The 16537-nt window shown below is 45.8% G+C and overlaps 1 protein-coding gene across 9 annotated transcripts in view; it reads left to right on the top strand.

Annotated features, from left to right (window-relative positions):
* PRRC2B (proline rich coiled-coil 2B) overlaps positions 1 to 16537 on the top strand; it is an 87559-nt gene that overhangs the window by 34623 nt on the left and 36399 nt on the right. For 8 of the 9 annotated variants that reach the window (XM_038548996.1, XM_038548993.1, XM_038548991.1 and 5 more), the window contains exons 5-10: positions 1241 to 1313; positions 5404 to 5547; positions 7739 to 7980; positions 8443 to 8564; positions 9014 to 9156; positions 14790 to 14880. In XM_038548996.1, coding sequence (XP_038404924.1) covers positions 1241 to 1313; positions 5404 to 5547; positions 7739 to 7980; positions 8443 to 8564; positions 9014 to 9156; positions 14790 to 14880 — 815 coding nt within the window. Of the gene's footprint in view, positions 1 to 1240; positions 1314 to 5403; positions 5548 to 7738; positions 7981 to 8442; positions 8565 to 9013; positions 9157 to 14789; positions 14881 to 16537 lie in introns of those variants that run through there. The other variant, XM_038548994.1, reaches the window with a different exon arrangement.

Below are 16537 nucleotides of genomic sequence, written 5' to 3'. Positions count from 1 at the left end.
CAGAGGCAGGACAGCATATCTGCCCTTGTCAGAGTTATGGCAGGGTGGCAGTATTAGTAACGCTTCTTGGCCTTGGAGCCATCCTCTTCTCATTTGATGCGTTTGGTGGGTGAGGGCAGGGGCATCTTGGTGCTGGCTGTAGACACTAGTTGGGAGGCTGTGGGACGGCAGGGCCCTGGTGCTCCTGTGCTTCCTGGGGGACCAGCCAGCCCTAGCTGGCTGTTACATCGTGTTACATCGGCTGTTACAGCCGTGTTACATCCCTGGCACATCCCTTCTGTGGTCTGTGTGCAGGGGCCTGTGGCCATCCTAAGGCACTCAGGGCAACTTCTAATAAATAAATGGATAGTTAGACCTGGTCTGCTCTGTACGGAAAGCAAGAGAGCTGGCCATCTAAGCCCTGAGTGTGGTGATGCTGGTGGTGGGAGGGGGTGGGGACAGGAAAGAGTAATAATTTAATGTGAGGTCTGACCCAGTAAGTGCTGAAACGTCATGCTGCACCAGTTTTATGTATTTTTACCTTCAGTTGAATGTTGTTGGAGAAAGGCAGGTGGGCTCAGTGGCTGGGGACTCGATGGGGCTTGGGACACAGGCTGAGCAGGGACAAGTCCTTGTCCTGCTCTCCTAATTGAGACTAGTCTCTCCTTTCTGAGCCTCATTTGGAATAGGACTAGAACCTTCCCAGAGAGTGGGAGGTTTTGCTCAGGTGGGGTGTGCCTAGCATAACACCTTGCCTGCAGTGAGCTTTCCACACAGCTCCGAGGATTGCGTGTGAGCCAGGCAAGTCCAGATTAGTGGAGGAGGAAGGCCTCACTTGAATAGTTGTGTCTTATAGAATGACAGTAATTATGGAAAGTAGCGTAGTGGCCCATCCAGTGAAAGATCAGGCATGCCGGGTTTCCCATGCTGATGCTCTTCTATTAGTGGTGCACGGTTTTTTGGACACATGCTGGAATTGAGATCTAGTCTTTATCTCTTGAGCAAGGCATAGTAGCTGTGTGGGTGTGAGAGGTGACCTGACAGAGTGTTCTGGAGTGCAGCGTGAAGGGGACGTGGGGTTTTGAGTCCTGGCTTTGCTGTGGGACTGGCTACGTGAACTGACCATGTCCCCTCCACCCTGATCCTCACCTTTACCGTGGGCTTGGCAGCTCCCAACGCCCTGGCTATCACACAGGTGGGAAGCTGGGTGGAAAGCAGGCCGGTTGGGCCAGCTCTATTCTCATTTCCTTCCTTCTTTCAGAACACAAATTCAGTGCCAGGTGGACCAAAGTCATGGGCACAGCTGAATGGAAAGCCAGCAGGACACGAAGGTGGTAAGTGTGGGTGGGTGGTGTTGGGCTGGGTGTGTGGGGAGGGACGAGTACCTTTTCTAGACTGTTGGGCTTGAGTCTTGGCAGCCCTGGGCCTAAAGCTTTGTGGAATTTCTCACCTGAGTGAGCTTCTGTTCCCTGGAGCCTTTACCTTTGCCCCAGGGGTGGGAGTGCTGACCCCACAAAGTCTGTCAGCTCTTTGATCTCAGAGAATGTTATTAGGAAAGACATTCCTCCTGGGGTGTGGGGGGAGGCTGGAAGCTGGTCTGAGTCGGCTGCTGCTCTGAGTCGGCTATCCCATCAGTGGAATTCAGATACCTGCTCACCGGTGTGGCTGACATGAGTCTGCTTCCTCTCTCCTGGGCCATCAAGGAGGAGGTGTTGCGAGGTGTGGTGTGAGCTTCAGGCCTGGGTTTATAAATAAGCCAGCCCTGGGAATTGAGCTGCTTGGTGTTGGATGGTGCCACTGGAGCATTCATGGCTTACACAGTATTTGTTACTGTTCATGTCGTGCCTGACCTGGGAAGCACTTGGAAGTTGTCACCAGCAGAGCCACAGCTGTGGTAGCTCCACAGAGGGAAGCGGGGTGGGAGGGTGTCCAGTTTTCAGTGACCGCTGAACAGCCTATCAGAGGGCTTCCTAGACAGGCTCAGAGCTCACCTGAGCAGAGAGGGCAGCCAGACTCTGCCCCCTGCACCCCCCGCACCCCCAACGACCAGAGAGCCCTCTCTGAGAATGCAGGCCCAGGCTCAGTGGGTGCTTTAGAGAGAAGCCAAAGATACAGATACTTCTGCGTGAGCCCTCCTAATTTGTCACTGTTAGCTCAAATATTTCCAGCACACTGCAAACCAACCTGGATGATGCCTCTGCGCTGGAAGGAGAGGGCTGCTGGTGAGAGTAGTGCACGATTGCTCGCTCTTCTGCGAAAAGCACTGGCTGTCTTTTGTACCCTTTGCCCCCAGTCCTGGCTAATGTCTCGCCTGTCCCGAACTCTCCCCTCCTTGCCCGGTGCATGTGCCCCTTCTGGATGGGAATCACTGGATGGTTGGAAGTTCTGTCCCCATCTCCGGTGAGGACATCAGTCAGCGTGCCAAAGTGCTGTCAAACACCAGCCAGTTCCAGAGGAGCTCAGGGCAGGAGAGCTTGGCCTGCATACGTATAAGGGAGCTTTATGGACTCTCTGGTCTGTGGGATGAGGTAAAGGGGGCAAGACAAGCACGGGGTGGGGGGATGAGTGGGGCGGTGACAAGTATTATAGTTCCCTATAATTAGCTCTCTTTAAAGAGGCTTTATAAAGAGCATTCATTAGACTGATTTTACAGTGGTCTTTGCTTTCTAAAGCCTTTATTCTGTAAGGTTAGAACTTTAAGCAAATCAAATGTATTAATTTGTATTTAAGAAGAACTACAGAAGTTAAAAAAATACTAGTGTGAATTGGCACAACCCCTGTGGAGGGCAGCTTGGTCCTGCCTCTCCAGATACTAATAGCGCACCCTTTGACCTGGTAGTTCCACTGTGCGGAAATTGCCCTAGAATACTTGCCTGTGTGAGAAATGACATATATACCCGATACTCATAGCAACATTTTTTTAATATGGTCATTTATTTTTTAATATGTCATTTATTTATGAAAAAGAGAAAGGGAGTTGAGAGGCAGAGGGAGAAGCAGGCTCTCCATGGAGCTGAGAGCCTCATGCAGGGCTTGATCTCAGGACCTTGGGATCATGACCTGAGCAGAAGGCAGACACTTAACTGACTAAGCCACCCAGGCGCCCCATCATTGCAACATTGTAATAGCAAAAGATTGGAAATAATCACTTGAAATGTCCATCAGATTTTGGTGCTTTCATGAATTACTACCAGCCTATAAGGAGAAAAAGTGCTTTTCCATGGGTCTGGCAAACTCTCTAGGGTGTATGATATATTCTTAAGTGAAAAAAAGGGCAGAGTAGTATGTATAGTATGTTACTGCCATTCATGAAAAAAATTCAGATGAGGGAAAATATACTTCTAAAACATGTATGTGCATTAGAAAAGCATCTCTGGAAGGAAGCCTCAGAGGAAGGGAGGAGTGGAATTGGAAGCAGCCTGTTTTGTGAGGGTGTAGGAAGTAGGCAGGTGGGGGTACGGGCGTGGGAGTGGGGGAGGGTTTGTTCATACCTTTCTCCAGCTGCTTTTGATCCTGTGATTGTATTTCCTATCAAAACTAAGATGTGGGGCACTTGGGTGGCTCAATGGTTAAGCATCTCCTTTCAGTTCAGGCAAATAAAGATTTTATTTATTTATTCATGAGAGACACACACAGAGAGAGAGGCAGAGACACAGGCAGAGGGAGAAGCAGGCTCCATGCAGGGAGCCTGATGCAGGACTCAATCCTGGATCTCCAGGATCATGCCCTGGGCTGAAGGCAGACACCCAACTGCTGAGCCACCCAGGCATCCCATAAATAATGTCTAAAAGCAAAACAAAACAAACTAAGCCATGACTTAGAAACTAATTCCAGAACATGACAAAATCCTCTGAGAACATCTGATCATTCATCATCGGGGAGGCAGTAGAACCCAGGAGCCCAGGAGGAGGGACAGAGGCGTCCAGGGCGCAGGCAGGGGGCTGGGGTGGCAGCAGCCCTCAGCCTGCCTCCTGTACTGTGGCCACAGGCCTATGGTGCATTGGGGCTATGGGTGCTTGACAGTGTTGCTCACAAACATGTTCATGGCTCTGCACTTCTGAAGGGCTCTTCCTGAGTTGATAGACCCCTCCGTGTGGTCTGTTGGGTGGCCTTGGGCCTGTTTCAGTTGGATCAGCCCCAGGGGGCCAGACTGGTGTGAACAGACACCAGAGGCTTGTGGCTTGTGGGCTCTGGTGTGGCAGTGGCCCCTTGCTGATGGCTTCTGGAACCCTAGGAAAGCCCCTGATGTTCCTGCCTCAGAGTCTCAACGGCAGAGAACACATGGCCCAAAAGATTGGTACTGAACGTGCTCTAGAGAGCACTGCAGCCGTAAGGAACGCTACTGCTTTAGTCTGGGATTCTGAGTTCTTCCCTTTATCTTTCTTATCTGTGGAGGGCAAGTTTAATTCCCATGTAGAGTGAGACCTTCGTGACTGCTAAGGCATAAAAAAGTACTGTTTGTTTTTAAGCTTCCAATCTGTGTTTTTAAAGCATAGCTTTAATATATCCTCCTTGCCAGTGGTTTTTGTTAAAAAATGCTCAAGCAACTGTGAGTCGAAGGCCCCCTCACACAGTGGCAGTTTCTTTGTGACACTTGGAGATTATCTGTCAGGTTGTCCTCCTGGCAGGTTTATTTGACCCTGGACCTTTTTACTAAGTGGAGTAGTTTGCACTAATCCCAGCTGCGTGTTTCTGGCCAGGTCCCTGCCGTAGTTCACGGGTCCATGAATCAGTAATTCCGAGAATGATACTGGTCGGGGGTGGGGGTGGGAATTGGGCTCTGCTGTCTAGGGAACAGGCATAGCATGGCTGGACATTGTGCTGTGTACTGCCACTGTTGTGTTAAGTTTATATGGTGCTGGGCATTTGGTCCAGATAAAAGCACTAAATGCCACCCTGGACCCTAAAAAGGCACCATTTTGTCTGAAAGATGATTTCAGGTTCCTGATGCTAAGCGCTGGGAGGAACTCCCACAAAGTTAAGGAAAGGTTTCTTCTCCAAGGAACCTATAGCATTGGGGAGTGGATGGGAGAGGGAAGGAATGAACAGATCCCAGGATCACAGGACTGAGATGTTTCTTGCTCATGAGGGTAGATCTGGGGTGGAGGCCTTGGAGGGGGGGGGATGATTTGCTGCCATTACCTCCACACGAAAGCAGCTCACCTCCCTGGGCTGATTTCCCTGAAGACTTTCCTGCCCTTTTTTAGGAGTGGGGAAGGCTCTGGGCTGGGGCAGCTGTGATCTGCTCTCCCTTATCCTTTGTCAGCAGCCCAGCAGATCATCTGCATCTGGCTTTCCTTGTCCCCTGGGGAGCGCACTTAATAGGAGCAGGCTCCAGGTGGGATCCAGGCAGCGTGGCTTCCGACCCATGGGGCAGCAGAGGCCCTCTGCACCGTTCACCGAGCCCTCTGCTTTTCTCGACAGGTTTAAGGGGCTCAAGCCGACTGTTATCCTTCTCTCCCGAGGAGTTTCCGACGCTGAAAGCAGCTGGAGGGCAGGACAAGGCTGGCAAGGAAAGGGGCGTCTTCGATCTGTCGTATGGGCCAGGACCAAGCCTCCGCCCTCAGAGTAAGTGCACTGTGGTCTCTGTCTGGGCACGTGTGGAAACAGTAGGCTGCCCTTCTGCCTTCTAGTGGCATGTGTGCTCTCAACGAGCTGGTGCTCCCAGGCTCCAGGCTCTCTGCCTGGAAAGTATGCTTACTGACCCTGTGCCTGTCCCCTGCCTGTGGCATCTGTTCCCTAGGCTGGTCTGGAGGTCGCTCCTCCTTTCTCCTCCTCTGAATTGAGCCAAGCCTGTCTGTCTCCCCCTGTGCTGTCATCAGACAGAAGGACCAAGGGCCCATTTGCTTCATCCCTGATTCTGGAGCTGGTTTTCTAAGCCAGGAGCTCCCAAACCTTGCTGAATCCTGTCTGGATCCTTTGGGGAGTTTGAAAAAGTCTGATTTCCAACCCTCCTCCATCCCCAGCCAAATTAGAATCTCTATTTTTTTTTAAGATTTTATTTATTTATTCATGAGAGGCACAGGCAGAGACATAGGCAGAGGGAGAAGCAGGTTCCCTGTGGGGAGCTTGTTATGGGACTCGATCCCAGAACCTCAGGATCACAACCTGAGCCGAAGGCAGATGTGCTCAACCACTGAACCACCCAGGTGCCCTAGAATATCTGTTTTTTAACATCCTCCTCTGGGGATTGTTTTGTAGCCAGCCTAGGATTGGTCTCCACAGTCCCCTCATCTCGGGTCTGGCCAAGGAGTTGGCAGGGTCATATAGCAATACTTGTAGGTAATTTTTTTTTTTTTAATGGCCTTGAGTGGTTAGAGATTAAGATTTTGTCTGGGGAAGAGATTTTCCATCTGTTCTGACTAGGGATTGTGAAATGGCTCTTGTTTGTTTGTTTGTTTGTTTGTTTGTTTATGGATGGGGGAAGGGAGGGCTTGAATAGATACTGAAACATGAGGGACTTTTGTCTGTTTGTCTTAATTAATCTGCAAGGCATCCCAGTGTCAGAACTGGCACCCTGTAAGTGAAATGATCAATAGGTGACTCTAATGGAGCATACTACCTTTTCAGTGGCCTGTGTCTGGGTTATTTCATCTGCTCCAAATAATGTAACCAAATTCCTCAAGCCAAGAATTGTAGTTTTCCGGGATCAAGCTGGGCTGCTTTGTAGAACCACAGAAGTTTAGAACTAGAAGCTGCTTTTGGGATCAGTTCCATCTCCTTATTTGAGAAGAAGAAGAAGCAGGTGTGGCCAGAAAGGTAATCACAGGACTTGCCCAAGATTGTATTCAAGGCAGTTGAATTGCTGGGAGCCAACTCTGGTTTTGTGGCTTCTGTGCTTTATCTCTTTCTCTTAGTCTCAAGTACTCAAGGACTTCATGCTTCAATTCCTAACCATACATTGGCTGAAAAAGAGCGGGCTCATGTGATTTCTCCTTTGCCCCTAATTCCCCCAGTACTTGTTAAGTTTGACAGTGGGGGGAACATCATCTTAATAGGATAGATAGGTTGGCGGGTTCAGACTGTGAGCTGCAGGAGAGCCCCCTGAGCCCGAGCAGAACAAGTGGGGGTGAAGGCCTGGGGGGGGTGGGGCCAAGGACCCTTTCATGCCCCCATTGGAGGGAGAGGGGCTCTGCTTTATCTTATGAACTGTGGAATCTTTGAGCAGAGGTGTTACTGTGAAACTGAGTTGAAACATGTCAGGACTTAACACCAGTTTTCGAGATTTTATTTTTAAGTCATCTCTACGTGACACGTGGGGGTCCAACTCACGACCCTGAGATCTAGAGTTGCATGCTCTACTGACTGAGCCAGCCGGGTGCCCCAGGACTTACCTCAGTTTTAATGTAAAGCCCAATGCTGGGCCTAGTGCTGATCCTGATGGGTCAGTGTTTGTGGGAGAAATGACCCAAGGCTGTTTTTATTGGGGCTGCCCTGATTTCTTTGTGTGTTAGATCTGTGGGTATATGTGGTTTCTGTTGACCAGCAAAGACCATGTCTTGTTTACACTTGCCTTCTCTGTGAGTGGACCTTGCTTTGTATTTCTCTTACAACCAGACTTCCCACAGCAAGTTTCTACTCATTGGCCAGGTGTCTGCCCTCCACCTTCCCTGGCAGATTCGACCACTTGACTCTTCACTTTTGGGTTTTTTGTTTTTGTTTTTGGTGAACGAGGGGGTCCCTCGACCTTCAGAACCTCACACAATCCCTCCTCCCCCTTCCTCTTTCCTCTCCCCTTTTGCCCCCTTTCAATTTCCAGATGTGACAAGCTGGAGGGAGGGCGGTGGGCGAAACATAATTTCTGCCACGTCTCTGAGCGCCTCCCCAACTGAGCTGGGCAGCAGGAACTCGAGTGCGGGAGACGGAGCCCCCTCCTCGGCATGTACCAGCGATTCTAAGGACCCCTCTCTCCGCCCGGCTCAGCCTGTCCGAAAAGGGGCTTCACAGTTCATGGGAAATGTATACCACCCACCTACATACCATGACATGCTTCCTGCTTTTGTAAGTTTTCAGAGTATGCATTTTTTTTTCCCATGAAGTTGGATTGCTCGTGTCCAGCAGAACCTCCTCTAAGTGGTTGAATGTCCACCTCAGTTTTCCTCCCAGTGTCTTTGCCCTGATAAGCCCTACCTTGAAAGTTTCCATTACTTCAGTGTTTTTCTCTGCCCCTTTTCAAATCTTAAGGGTCTTCGGCTGCTTTCCCTGGTGATATGGATATTATTTCGGCCTTGGTTCTTTAGAGAAAGGAGAGGCAGGCATTGCCTAAGACGCCACAAGTCCCTAGGTGTACTTCCTGACAGCAGGAAAGAGATGGGGGAGACGGGGGTAGGATGAACCGGGCAGTTCCAAGACTTGCCTGTCTCTTCTTCCCAGTTTCCATTTTCCAAAACAAATTCTAATGCAGGTGGAACTTAGAATTTAAACCATTATCAGAAAATCCTATTCATTGATGTTATGTTTCAGATGTGTTCACCGCAGTCATCAGAGAACCAGGGTACAGTGGAACGAGGATCTTTTCCCCTTCCCCAGCTCCGTCTTGAACCCCGTGTTCCCTTTAGACAATTCCAGATGAATGACCAAGATGGGTAAGGCTACTGTATTATAGTCACATTTGTAGAGAGTGGCTCTCTCCACCCCGCTTGGGGGCATTGTGCAAGATAATGGGCTGACATATGAAGGTGCTCTGTCTTCGAGACCACAGTGGACCTGAAACCACCTCCAAGCTCCTGGGTGGGTGGGGTGGCTGGGATCTGGAGCTGAATGAGGTTGGGTTATGATTGTAAGTCCTGGCATGAGTTTGTGGCCATTGCCCTAGGTGCTAGTGCTGAGGATATGAAACTACGAAATGAGCCAGAACTGCTCTCTGGGCTGTGTTTGTTCCTTGTAGGTTTCTTTTCAAAGGAGAGGATTTAAGTCTTAAATGCAACCATGAACCTTTGCAGTTTTGGACTTATATTGGGGAAAAGTATTGGGTTTCGCTTGCATCTGTATACTTGACGTGAGGCCAGATCTTTACTCTTTTTGCCCTCGGCAGAAAAGAAAACAGGCTGGGAACAACTCGCCCCATCCGCCCGCTGAGGCAGCTGGTGGGACGGGCGCCGCGGCCCACCATCATCAATGCGGAAAACCTGAAGGGCCTGGATGACCTGGACGCTGACGCTGATGACGGCTGGGCAGGTGGGTCGGGGGCTTACAGGGCCAGGGTTGCCTCTGCCTGCCGGGCAGCAAGGTGGCTGTGTGGCCCTCAGCAAGCTGGAGTGGCACCATCCGTGGCTCGTTGCCAGCCGTTGCTTCCTCACTGAGGCCTGTCTTCTGTTGGTCTTCGGTCTTGCTCTTAGATGTGGGGAGATTTTGTTCACTTTCTCAAAAGACTTTTTAGAATGGAAAAGTTAAACAAAAGCGTAAATGGGGTAGTGAGCCCTCAGCTTCACATCCCCTAGCTTCAACGAGTATCAGCCCAATTGTTTTCTCTGAAGATTCTTTTTGTGTCTTTGCTTCCAAGTAAATTTCAGTTACTCTGAAAGATGCTCATCTTCATTGCGCAGTTCTGACAGAGAGATGCACATGTGTGGCACACCTCTCATCAAGGTGTGGAACCTTCCCCCTGCCAGCCAGCCTTCCTCCCCCGGCCTTACCCAGGGCCTCTCCTCCTCTGATCGAGGTTCCGTTAGGAATGATGTTTTCATTTGTGTTCAGCAGATACCCAGGAGTGGAATTATTAGGTCAAAGGGAAGGTGCTCGATTGGGCCTTTTAGGCCCCACCTACACCTTTCTCCCTGGTGGCCGTGCAGGTTACATTCCTTGCTGTGCAGTAGGGTTTGAGGACCAGGTTTCTCTGCGCCCTCACAAACTTCCACGTGATTAGTCTTTTTAATTTTAGCCATTCTAGTGGGTGTGTAGTGGTGTCTTATGCTTTTAATTTGCATTTTGCTGATGACTAATGATGATGAACAAATTTTCATGTGTTATTTGGCTTCTGGTGTATTTTCTTTTTTTTTTTTTTTCTTTTTTCTTTTGAGTGGCAGGATACAAGTCACAGATACAAGTCCCCTGCAACTTAATGTCTTACAAATATTTTTTCCCATTTCTTGCCTACCTTGTCTGATCTTTTTTTTTTTTTTAAGATTTATTTATTTGAGAGAGAGAGAGAGAGAGCACGCACACATGAGCATTCAAGTGGGGGGAGGGTCAGAGGGGGAATGAGAGAAAATCCCAAGTAGACTGAGCTCAACACAGGCCTTAGTCCCAGGACCCATGAGATCACGACCTGAGGTGAAACCAAGCAAGAGTCAGATAGTTAGCCAACTGAGCCACCCAGGCACCCCTTGTCTGTTCATTTTTTTTAGCACTGTTTTGATTACCCAAGGTGTTTTATTTTGATGAATTTTAATTTATAAATTTGGGGGTTTTATAGTTATTTCTTTTGTGTCCTGTCTAAAAATCTTTTTCTCTCCTTGACAGCAGAGATACTCCCCTATTTTCTATCGTTTCAACTCTTACTTTTGGGTCTGTGGTCTATGTTGAATTAATCTTTGTGCATAAGTTAGGAGTCCAGGCTCGTTTTCATCCGTAAGGATATTTAGTGGTTCTGCACCGTTTGTTGTTTGGGCTTTCCTCTCCCTATTGCATTGTTTTGGCACCTTTGCCGAAAATCAATTGACCAGATAAGTGTGGGTCTATTTTTGGACCCTGTTTGTTTCCTTAATGTATTTATTCTTCCTTATGCCGATACCACACTGTAGCTTTATAGTAAGTCTTAAATTCAGGCACTGTAAGCTTTCCAGCATTGTTCCTTTTCAAGATTGACTGTTTTTTTCAAGGTTATTTGACTGCAAGATCTTTTCATTCCCATATAAATTTAGAATCAGCCTGTCAGTATTTACAGAAAGCCTGCAGGCATTTTGGTTAGGACTGTGTTGAATGTATTGCTGGATAAATACCTTAATTTTGAATCTTCCATCCGCAAACTGGTTGAATCAGACTACTCTTAGCTTTGTTTCAGTGTTTTCAGTGTGGAGGTCTTGAACATCTTTTGTTAAGTTTATCCTAAGTATTTGGTGGTTTTTTTTTTTTAAAGCTTTTATTTATTCATTTATGATAGACTTAGAGAGAGGGGGCGGGGCAGAGACACAGGCGGAAGGAGAAGCAGGCTCCATGCCGAGAGCCCTACATGGAACTTGATCCTGGAACTCCAGGATCATGCCCCGGGCCAAAGGCAGGCGCTAAACCACTGAGCCACCCAGGGATCCCCAGTATTTGGTGTTTTTTGATGCTGCTGTGCCTGGCATTGATTTTAAAATGTAATTTCAAAAATAAAATAAAATAAAATAAAATAAATAAAATAAAATAAAATAAAATAAAATAAAATAAAATAAAATAAAAAATAAAATAAAATAAAATAAAATATAAAATAAAAAAATGTAATTTCTTTTTTTGTTTCGTGTTGTAAACGGTTGATCTTTGTGTATGGACCTACCAGGCACTTTGCTGAATCCTACTGATTAGTTTTAGTTGATTTCTTAGAATTTTCTACATAAAGCATCTTGTTGCCTATAAATAGGGGCATCTTTGTGTCTTCTTTTCAGATTATATGCCTTTTATTTCTTTTTCTTGCTTAAATACAGTGTGGTACTTCCAGTACAGTGCAGTGTTCAAGTTCTTTGTTCCTGATCTTGGGGAGAAAGTGTTTGTGTTTCACCTTTAAATCTTATGTCAGCTATAGGATTTTGGGTGTTCTTTATTAGATTGAAGGGTTTCCTTTTATTTCTAGTTTGCTGAATGTTTTGTTCTCTAAGTCATGAATGGATATTAAACTTTGTTGAATAACTTTTCCTGTGTCTGTGATCGTAAGATTTTTTTCCTTTGTTTTGGTAATCTAGAGGACTGGATTGATTATTTAATTATTTATTTATAATGCTAAACCAACCTTAAATTCCTATTGCTCCACCTTTATGTATGACTAGATTCAGTGTACTTATATTTTATGAAGGTTCTTGGTGTCTACATCTATGGTGAATACTGGTCTCTGATTTTCTTTTAATATCTTTGTTTTGTTTTTGTTTTTTAAGATTTATTTATTTATTCATTCAGAGAGAGAGCGAGAGAGAGGCAGAGACACAGGCAGAGGGAGAAGCAGGCTCCATGCAGGAAGCCCGATGCGGGACTCGATCCCGGGTCTCCAGGATCACAACCCCGGCTGCAGGCGGCGCTAAACCGCTGCGCCACCAGGGCTACCCTCTTTGTTTGGTTTTGATCTTGGGTTATGCTGGGCTTGTAGATGAGTTGGAAAATGTTCCTTCTCTACTTTTTGGAAGAGCTCTGTAAGTTTGGTATTATTTCTCACATAAATGCTTGATAAAATTCACTAGTGAAATAATTTGACCCTGGAGTTTTCTTTGTGGTAACTTTTGTGATAATAGATTTAATTTCATTGATTATAGAGGTGCTCAGATTTTCTTTGTTGTTTTGTGTCAGTATTTAATAAGTTATATTTTCAAGCGATTTGTTTCTTTTTTTTAATATTATTTATTTATTTATTTATTTATTTATTTATTTATTTATTTATTTATTTATTTATTTTTTAGTTTTTTTTTTCAATTTTCACTTATTTATGATAGAGAGAGAGAGAGAGGCAGAGACACAGGCCGAGGGAGAAGCAGGCTCCACGCAGGGAGCCTGACATGGGACGTGATTCCAGGTCTCCAGGATCATGTCCTGGGCTGAAGACGGCGCTAAACCACTGGGCCACCGGGGCTGCCCGATTTGTTTCTTTTGAGTTGAATTTATTGGTATAAAGTTGCTGATTGCATTCCTTTTCTTTTTTGATGTCTGTGGGCACTGTAGTGATAGCCTGTCTTTCGTTCCCAATAATTGGGTAATTTTTATTTTCTCTCTTTTTCTTATTCACTTCTGCCAACAACTTACTCTTTTTATTAATCTTTACTAAGAGGAAGTTTGGGGCTTTAATTTTCTCCATTTTGGTGGATTGTTTTCTATTTTATTTATCTGTTCATTTTAATTATTAAAGCTTTCTGGATTTTTTTTTAAAGATTTTATTTATTCATGAGAGACACAGAGAGGGAGAGACAGAGACACAGGCAGAGGGAGAAGCAGGCTCCATGCAGGGAGCCCAATGTGGGACTCGATCCCGGGACCCCAGGATCACACCCTGGGCCGAAGGCAGGCGCTAAACTGCTGAGCCACCCAGGGATCCCCCGCTTTCTGGATTTTTAATTTACTTCTTTTATAGTCTGAGAGCATACACTGTATGATTTCGGTTTTTCAACTTATTGAGACTTATTTTATGACCAGGACATAGTTCAAGTGCATTTGAAAAGAAAGTGTATTCTGCAGTTGACCATCATGGTCTGTAAATATCAATTTAGTTACAGTCAAGGTGGTTGAAGTGTCCTTCAGATCTTATATACTTGTATTTTTGTCTAATTCTCTTAGGTACTGAAAATGAGGTATGGAATTCTCCACTGTGACTGGATTTATCTGTTTCTCTGCTTCATTGGTTTCAAAGCTGTTATTAGGCATATGCACATTTCTAATTTTTCTGACATATATTGATCCTTTAGATGTCCTATATCACTAGAAATGCGAGTTTCTTTTGTCCCATGTTAAAATCTTTGCTCTGGTGTTACTGTTTCCATGTGTGTCTTTTTTTTTTTTTTTTTCTTTAATCCTTTTCCTTTCAACCCAATTGTGTTGAAAGGAAACACTTTTTCATCAAATCTGCCTTGTAATTATATTGGACTTTCTGTTTTCTTTTTTAAAAGATACAGTTTGTAGAACAAATTTCACATACCATTAAATCCATTCTTTTAAAGTCCACAATTCAGTGAATTTTAGTACATTCCCAAGTTTGTGCAGCCATTTTCCACTGTCTAGTTCCAGAATATTTCCATCACCCACAAAAGAAGCACTGTACCATTAGCATGCATTCCCAGTTACCCTCTACCCCCACACACATCCTCTGGCAATTTACTTTTTCTAATTTACTTTTTCTCTCTGTGGTTTTGCCTATTCTGGACATTTCTTTTTTAAACTTTTTTTTTTTTTTAAATTTTTTATTTATTTATGATAGTCACAGAGAGAGAGAGAGAGACAGAAACACAGGCAGAGGGAGAAGCAGGCTCCATGCACCGGGAGCCCGATGTGGGACTCGATCCCGGGTCTCCAGGATCGCGCCCCGGGCCAAAGGCAGGCGCCAAACCGCTGCGCCACCCAGGGATCCCTCTGGACATTTCATATAAATGGAAGCACACAGTATAGTAGTGTGTGTGACCTTTTGTGTCTGACTTCTCTCACTGAACATGTTTTAAAGATACATCTCATGTTCATTTTCATGGCCAAAATACCGTTCCCCTGATTGGATCTCCCACATTTTGTGTGCCCACTTCTCCGATGATGGACACTTTCTGTCCCCCTGAGGCTTGGCAGTGCCCTAGGGCACAGCAGCAGCTCATACATCCCATTGGCCAAGTCTCTTTGTTGCCTGGTTGGACCCCTGTCTAGTTTTGCCTGCTATTTTGTTCACCCTTCCATACCTTTTACCACATTTGTAAGATATTTTGTCCAGATTGAAGACCTGTTATCTGTGGAAAGGTTAATCTGACCAGGCTGCTTTGCTGTCACCCAAAGCCATAGCTGTCCCTCACCTTATCCATGGTGTCCGTCATGATAGCAGTTGGCCAGGTTGCCCTCCCCCTTGATTGAGCCAGTATAAGCCCTGACTGGAGGAAACCCCCAGGATGGCGCTCTTAGCACTGCTGAGACTTGGCTCTTTCTTGGTCTCCCTGTTGTAGGCCTTCATGAGGAAGTGGACTACTCAGAGAAACTGAAGTTCAGTGATGATGAAGAGGAGGAAGAAGTTGGGAAGGATGGCAGGCCTAAGTGGTAAGGATCCCCCCATCCTTCTTACTGTAGCCAGATGCACACGCATCTGGTGTTACTTATTGGTACAGCCGTGTGCTGGTCACCATGCCAAGTGCATTTCCTGGTCACAAGCAGCCTCATAGGGGCAGATATGGTTTCCATGCTGCTGATGGGACAGCTGTGTGGGACTGGAGCCAGAGTGTACATCCCGGCACGCTTGGCTGGCTGGCTGGCTGGCTGAGTCCTAGTGGTTTTAATCACTGTGCCAGTATTTTCCTGAATGAGTTTGGACACCACTTGTTCCACAGATCACTTATGAATCTGGTGCCCAGAAAGGTTTCTCTGGCTAGGCAAGTTTGGGATACTATGGGGTTCAACTTACTGCTTTACTCCAAGGCTGCCCAGAGCCAAGGGTATGTGTGCTGGAGCATGTTGGGGATCTTTGAGAGATATGGGAGAAGCGCTGAGTGGGGTATACCATATTTCCTGAACTTACTTGACCATTTCATTTTTTTCTGCCTTTTTTAGATTATTTCATTGGACTAATTTACCTATAATGCTCTTTGGAAAATACTTCATTGTAGTTTGGTCCCTCTATTTTTGGTCCCTCTAGTTTTTGGTCTTAATAGCAATAGATTGATTGTCTAGTACTTTTTTTTAAAATTCATTTTTAAAGTAAACTCCACCCCTAATGTGGGGCTTGGAGTCTTAACCCTGAGTTCGAGAGTCGAATGCTCTACCAACTGAGCCAGCCAGACTTCTAACTAGAGCTTTAACTAACTAGAGCTTTTTTTTTTTAGGAAAGATTTCATTTATTTATTTGAGAGAGAGAGAGAGCACACACAAGCAAGGGAGGGAGAAGCAGACTCCCCGCTGAGCAGGGAGCCCTGATTTGGGGCTTCATCCCAGGACGGGATGATGACCTGAGCCGAAGGCATATGCTTAACCCACTGAACCACCCCAGTGCCTCTGGCTAGTACTTTTAAAATAATACCTATGGCTGCTTTAATTTGCTTTTTGACCTATTTTTTTGAATACTAGCAAACATGAATGCTTTCCTTTGTATGGAGTTGCTTATTTCATTTGTATATTTATTTATTAGACTTATTATTATCTGCTTTAAAATGTGATTAGTGTTTTATATCCTTTAGATATTAATGCTTTGATGGGTTTCCATTTGTCGACTTTATTGTCAATAACCAAATGTCTATAGTTGAGTCTGCCGCTCTTTTTCTTTGTATTCCGTGTCGGTTGCTTCAGAACCCTTCTTCTAAAAGGAATGGGGAGTGACCTTCTGCTACTTTTTCTCCTATCCACAAACAGTTAACTAATTGAAGCTTCTCTAATTTATTTTAATACTGTTTGGTTTTAACTGAAGCTTTGAGTGCACTTGAGAAATATCTGTGGGTCAGTTCTTGGGACCCTAAGCCCAGAAGAAATGGTGAGCAAGAATTTAAATCAAAGGGAAAGACATAAGATTTTACAGACTCGAGAAGCAGTAGGACACTCTGTTCCTTATCTCTTATAGCTAACGTGAATGAAGTGTTCAACTGAACGAGTTAAGAGTGGATTTGGACACAGTTTTACTGCTGGCTGTGACCAAGGATATCTCAAATTGAGAGTCCCCAAAGCATTCCCTCCCTGAACCTACACTTTTTCTGGGGGTTCTTTGGGTTGA

This window comes from Canis lupus, chromosome 9 (genome assembly GCF_011100685.1).
Source record: "Canis lupus familiaris isolate Mischka breed German Shepherd chromosome 9, alternate assembly UU_Cfam_GSD_1.0, whole genome shotgun sequence".
Taxonomy (NCBI): domain Eukaryota; kingdom Metazoa; phylum Chordata; class Mammalia; order Carnivora; family Canidae; genus Canis; species Canis lupus.
Note: the sequence above shows the minus strand (reverse complement) of the source record. Positions and strands in the feature narration are given on the sequence as shown.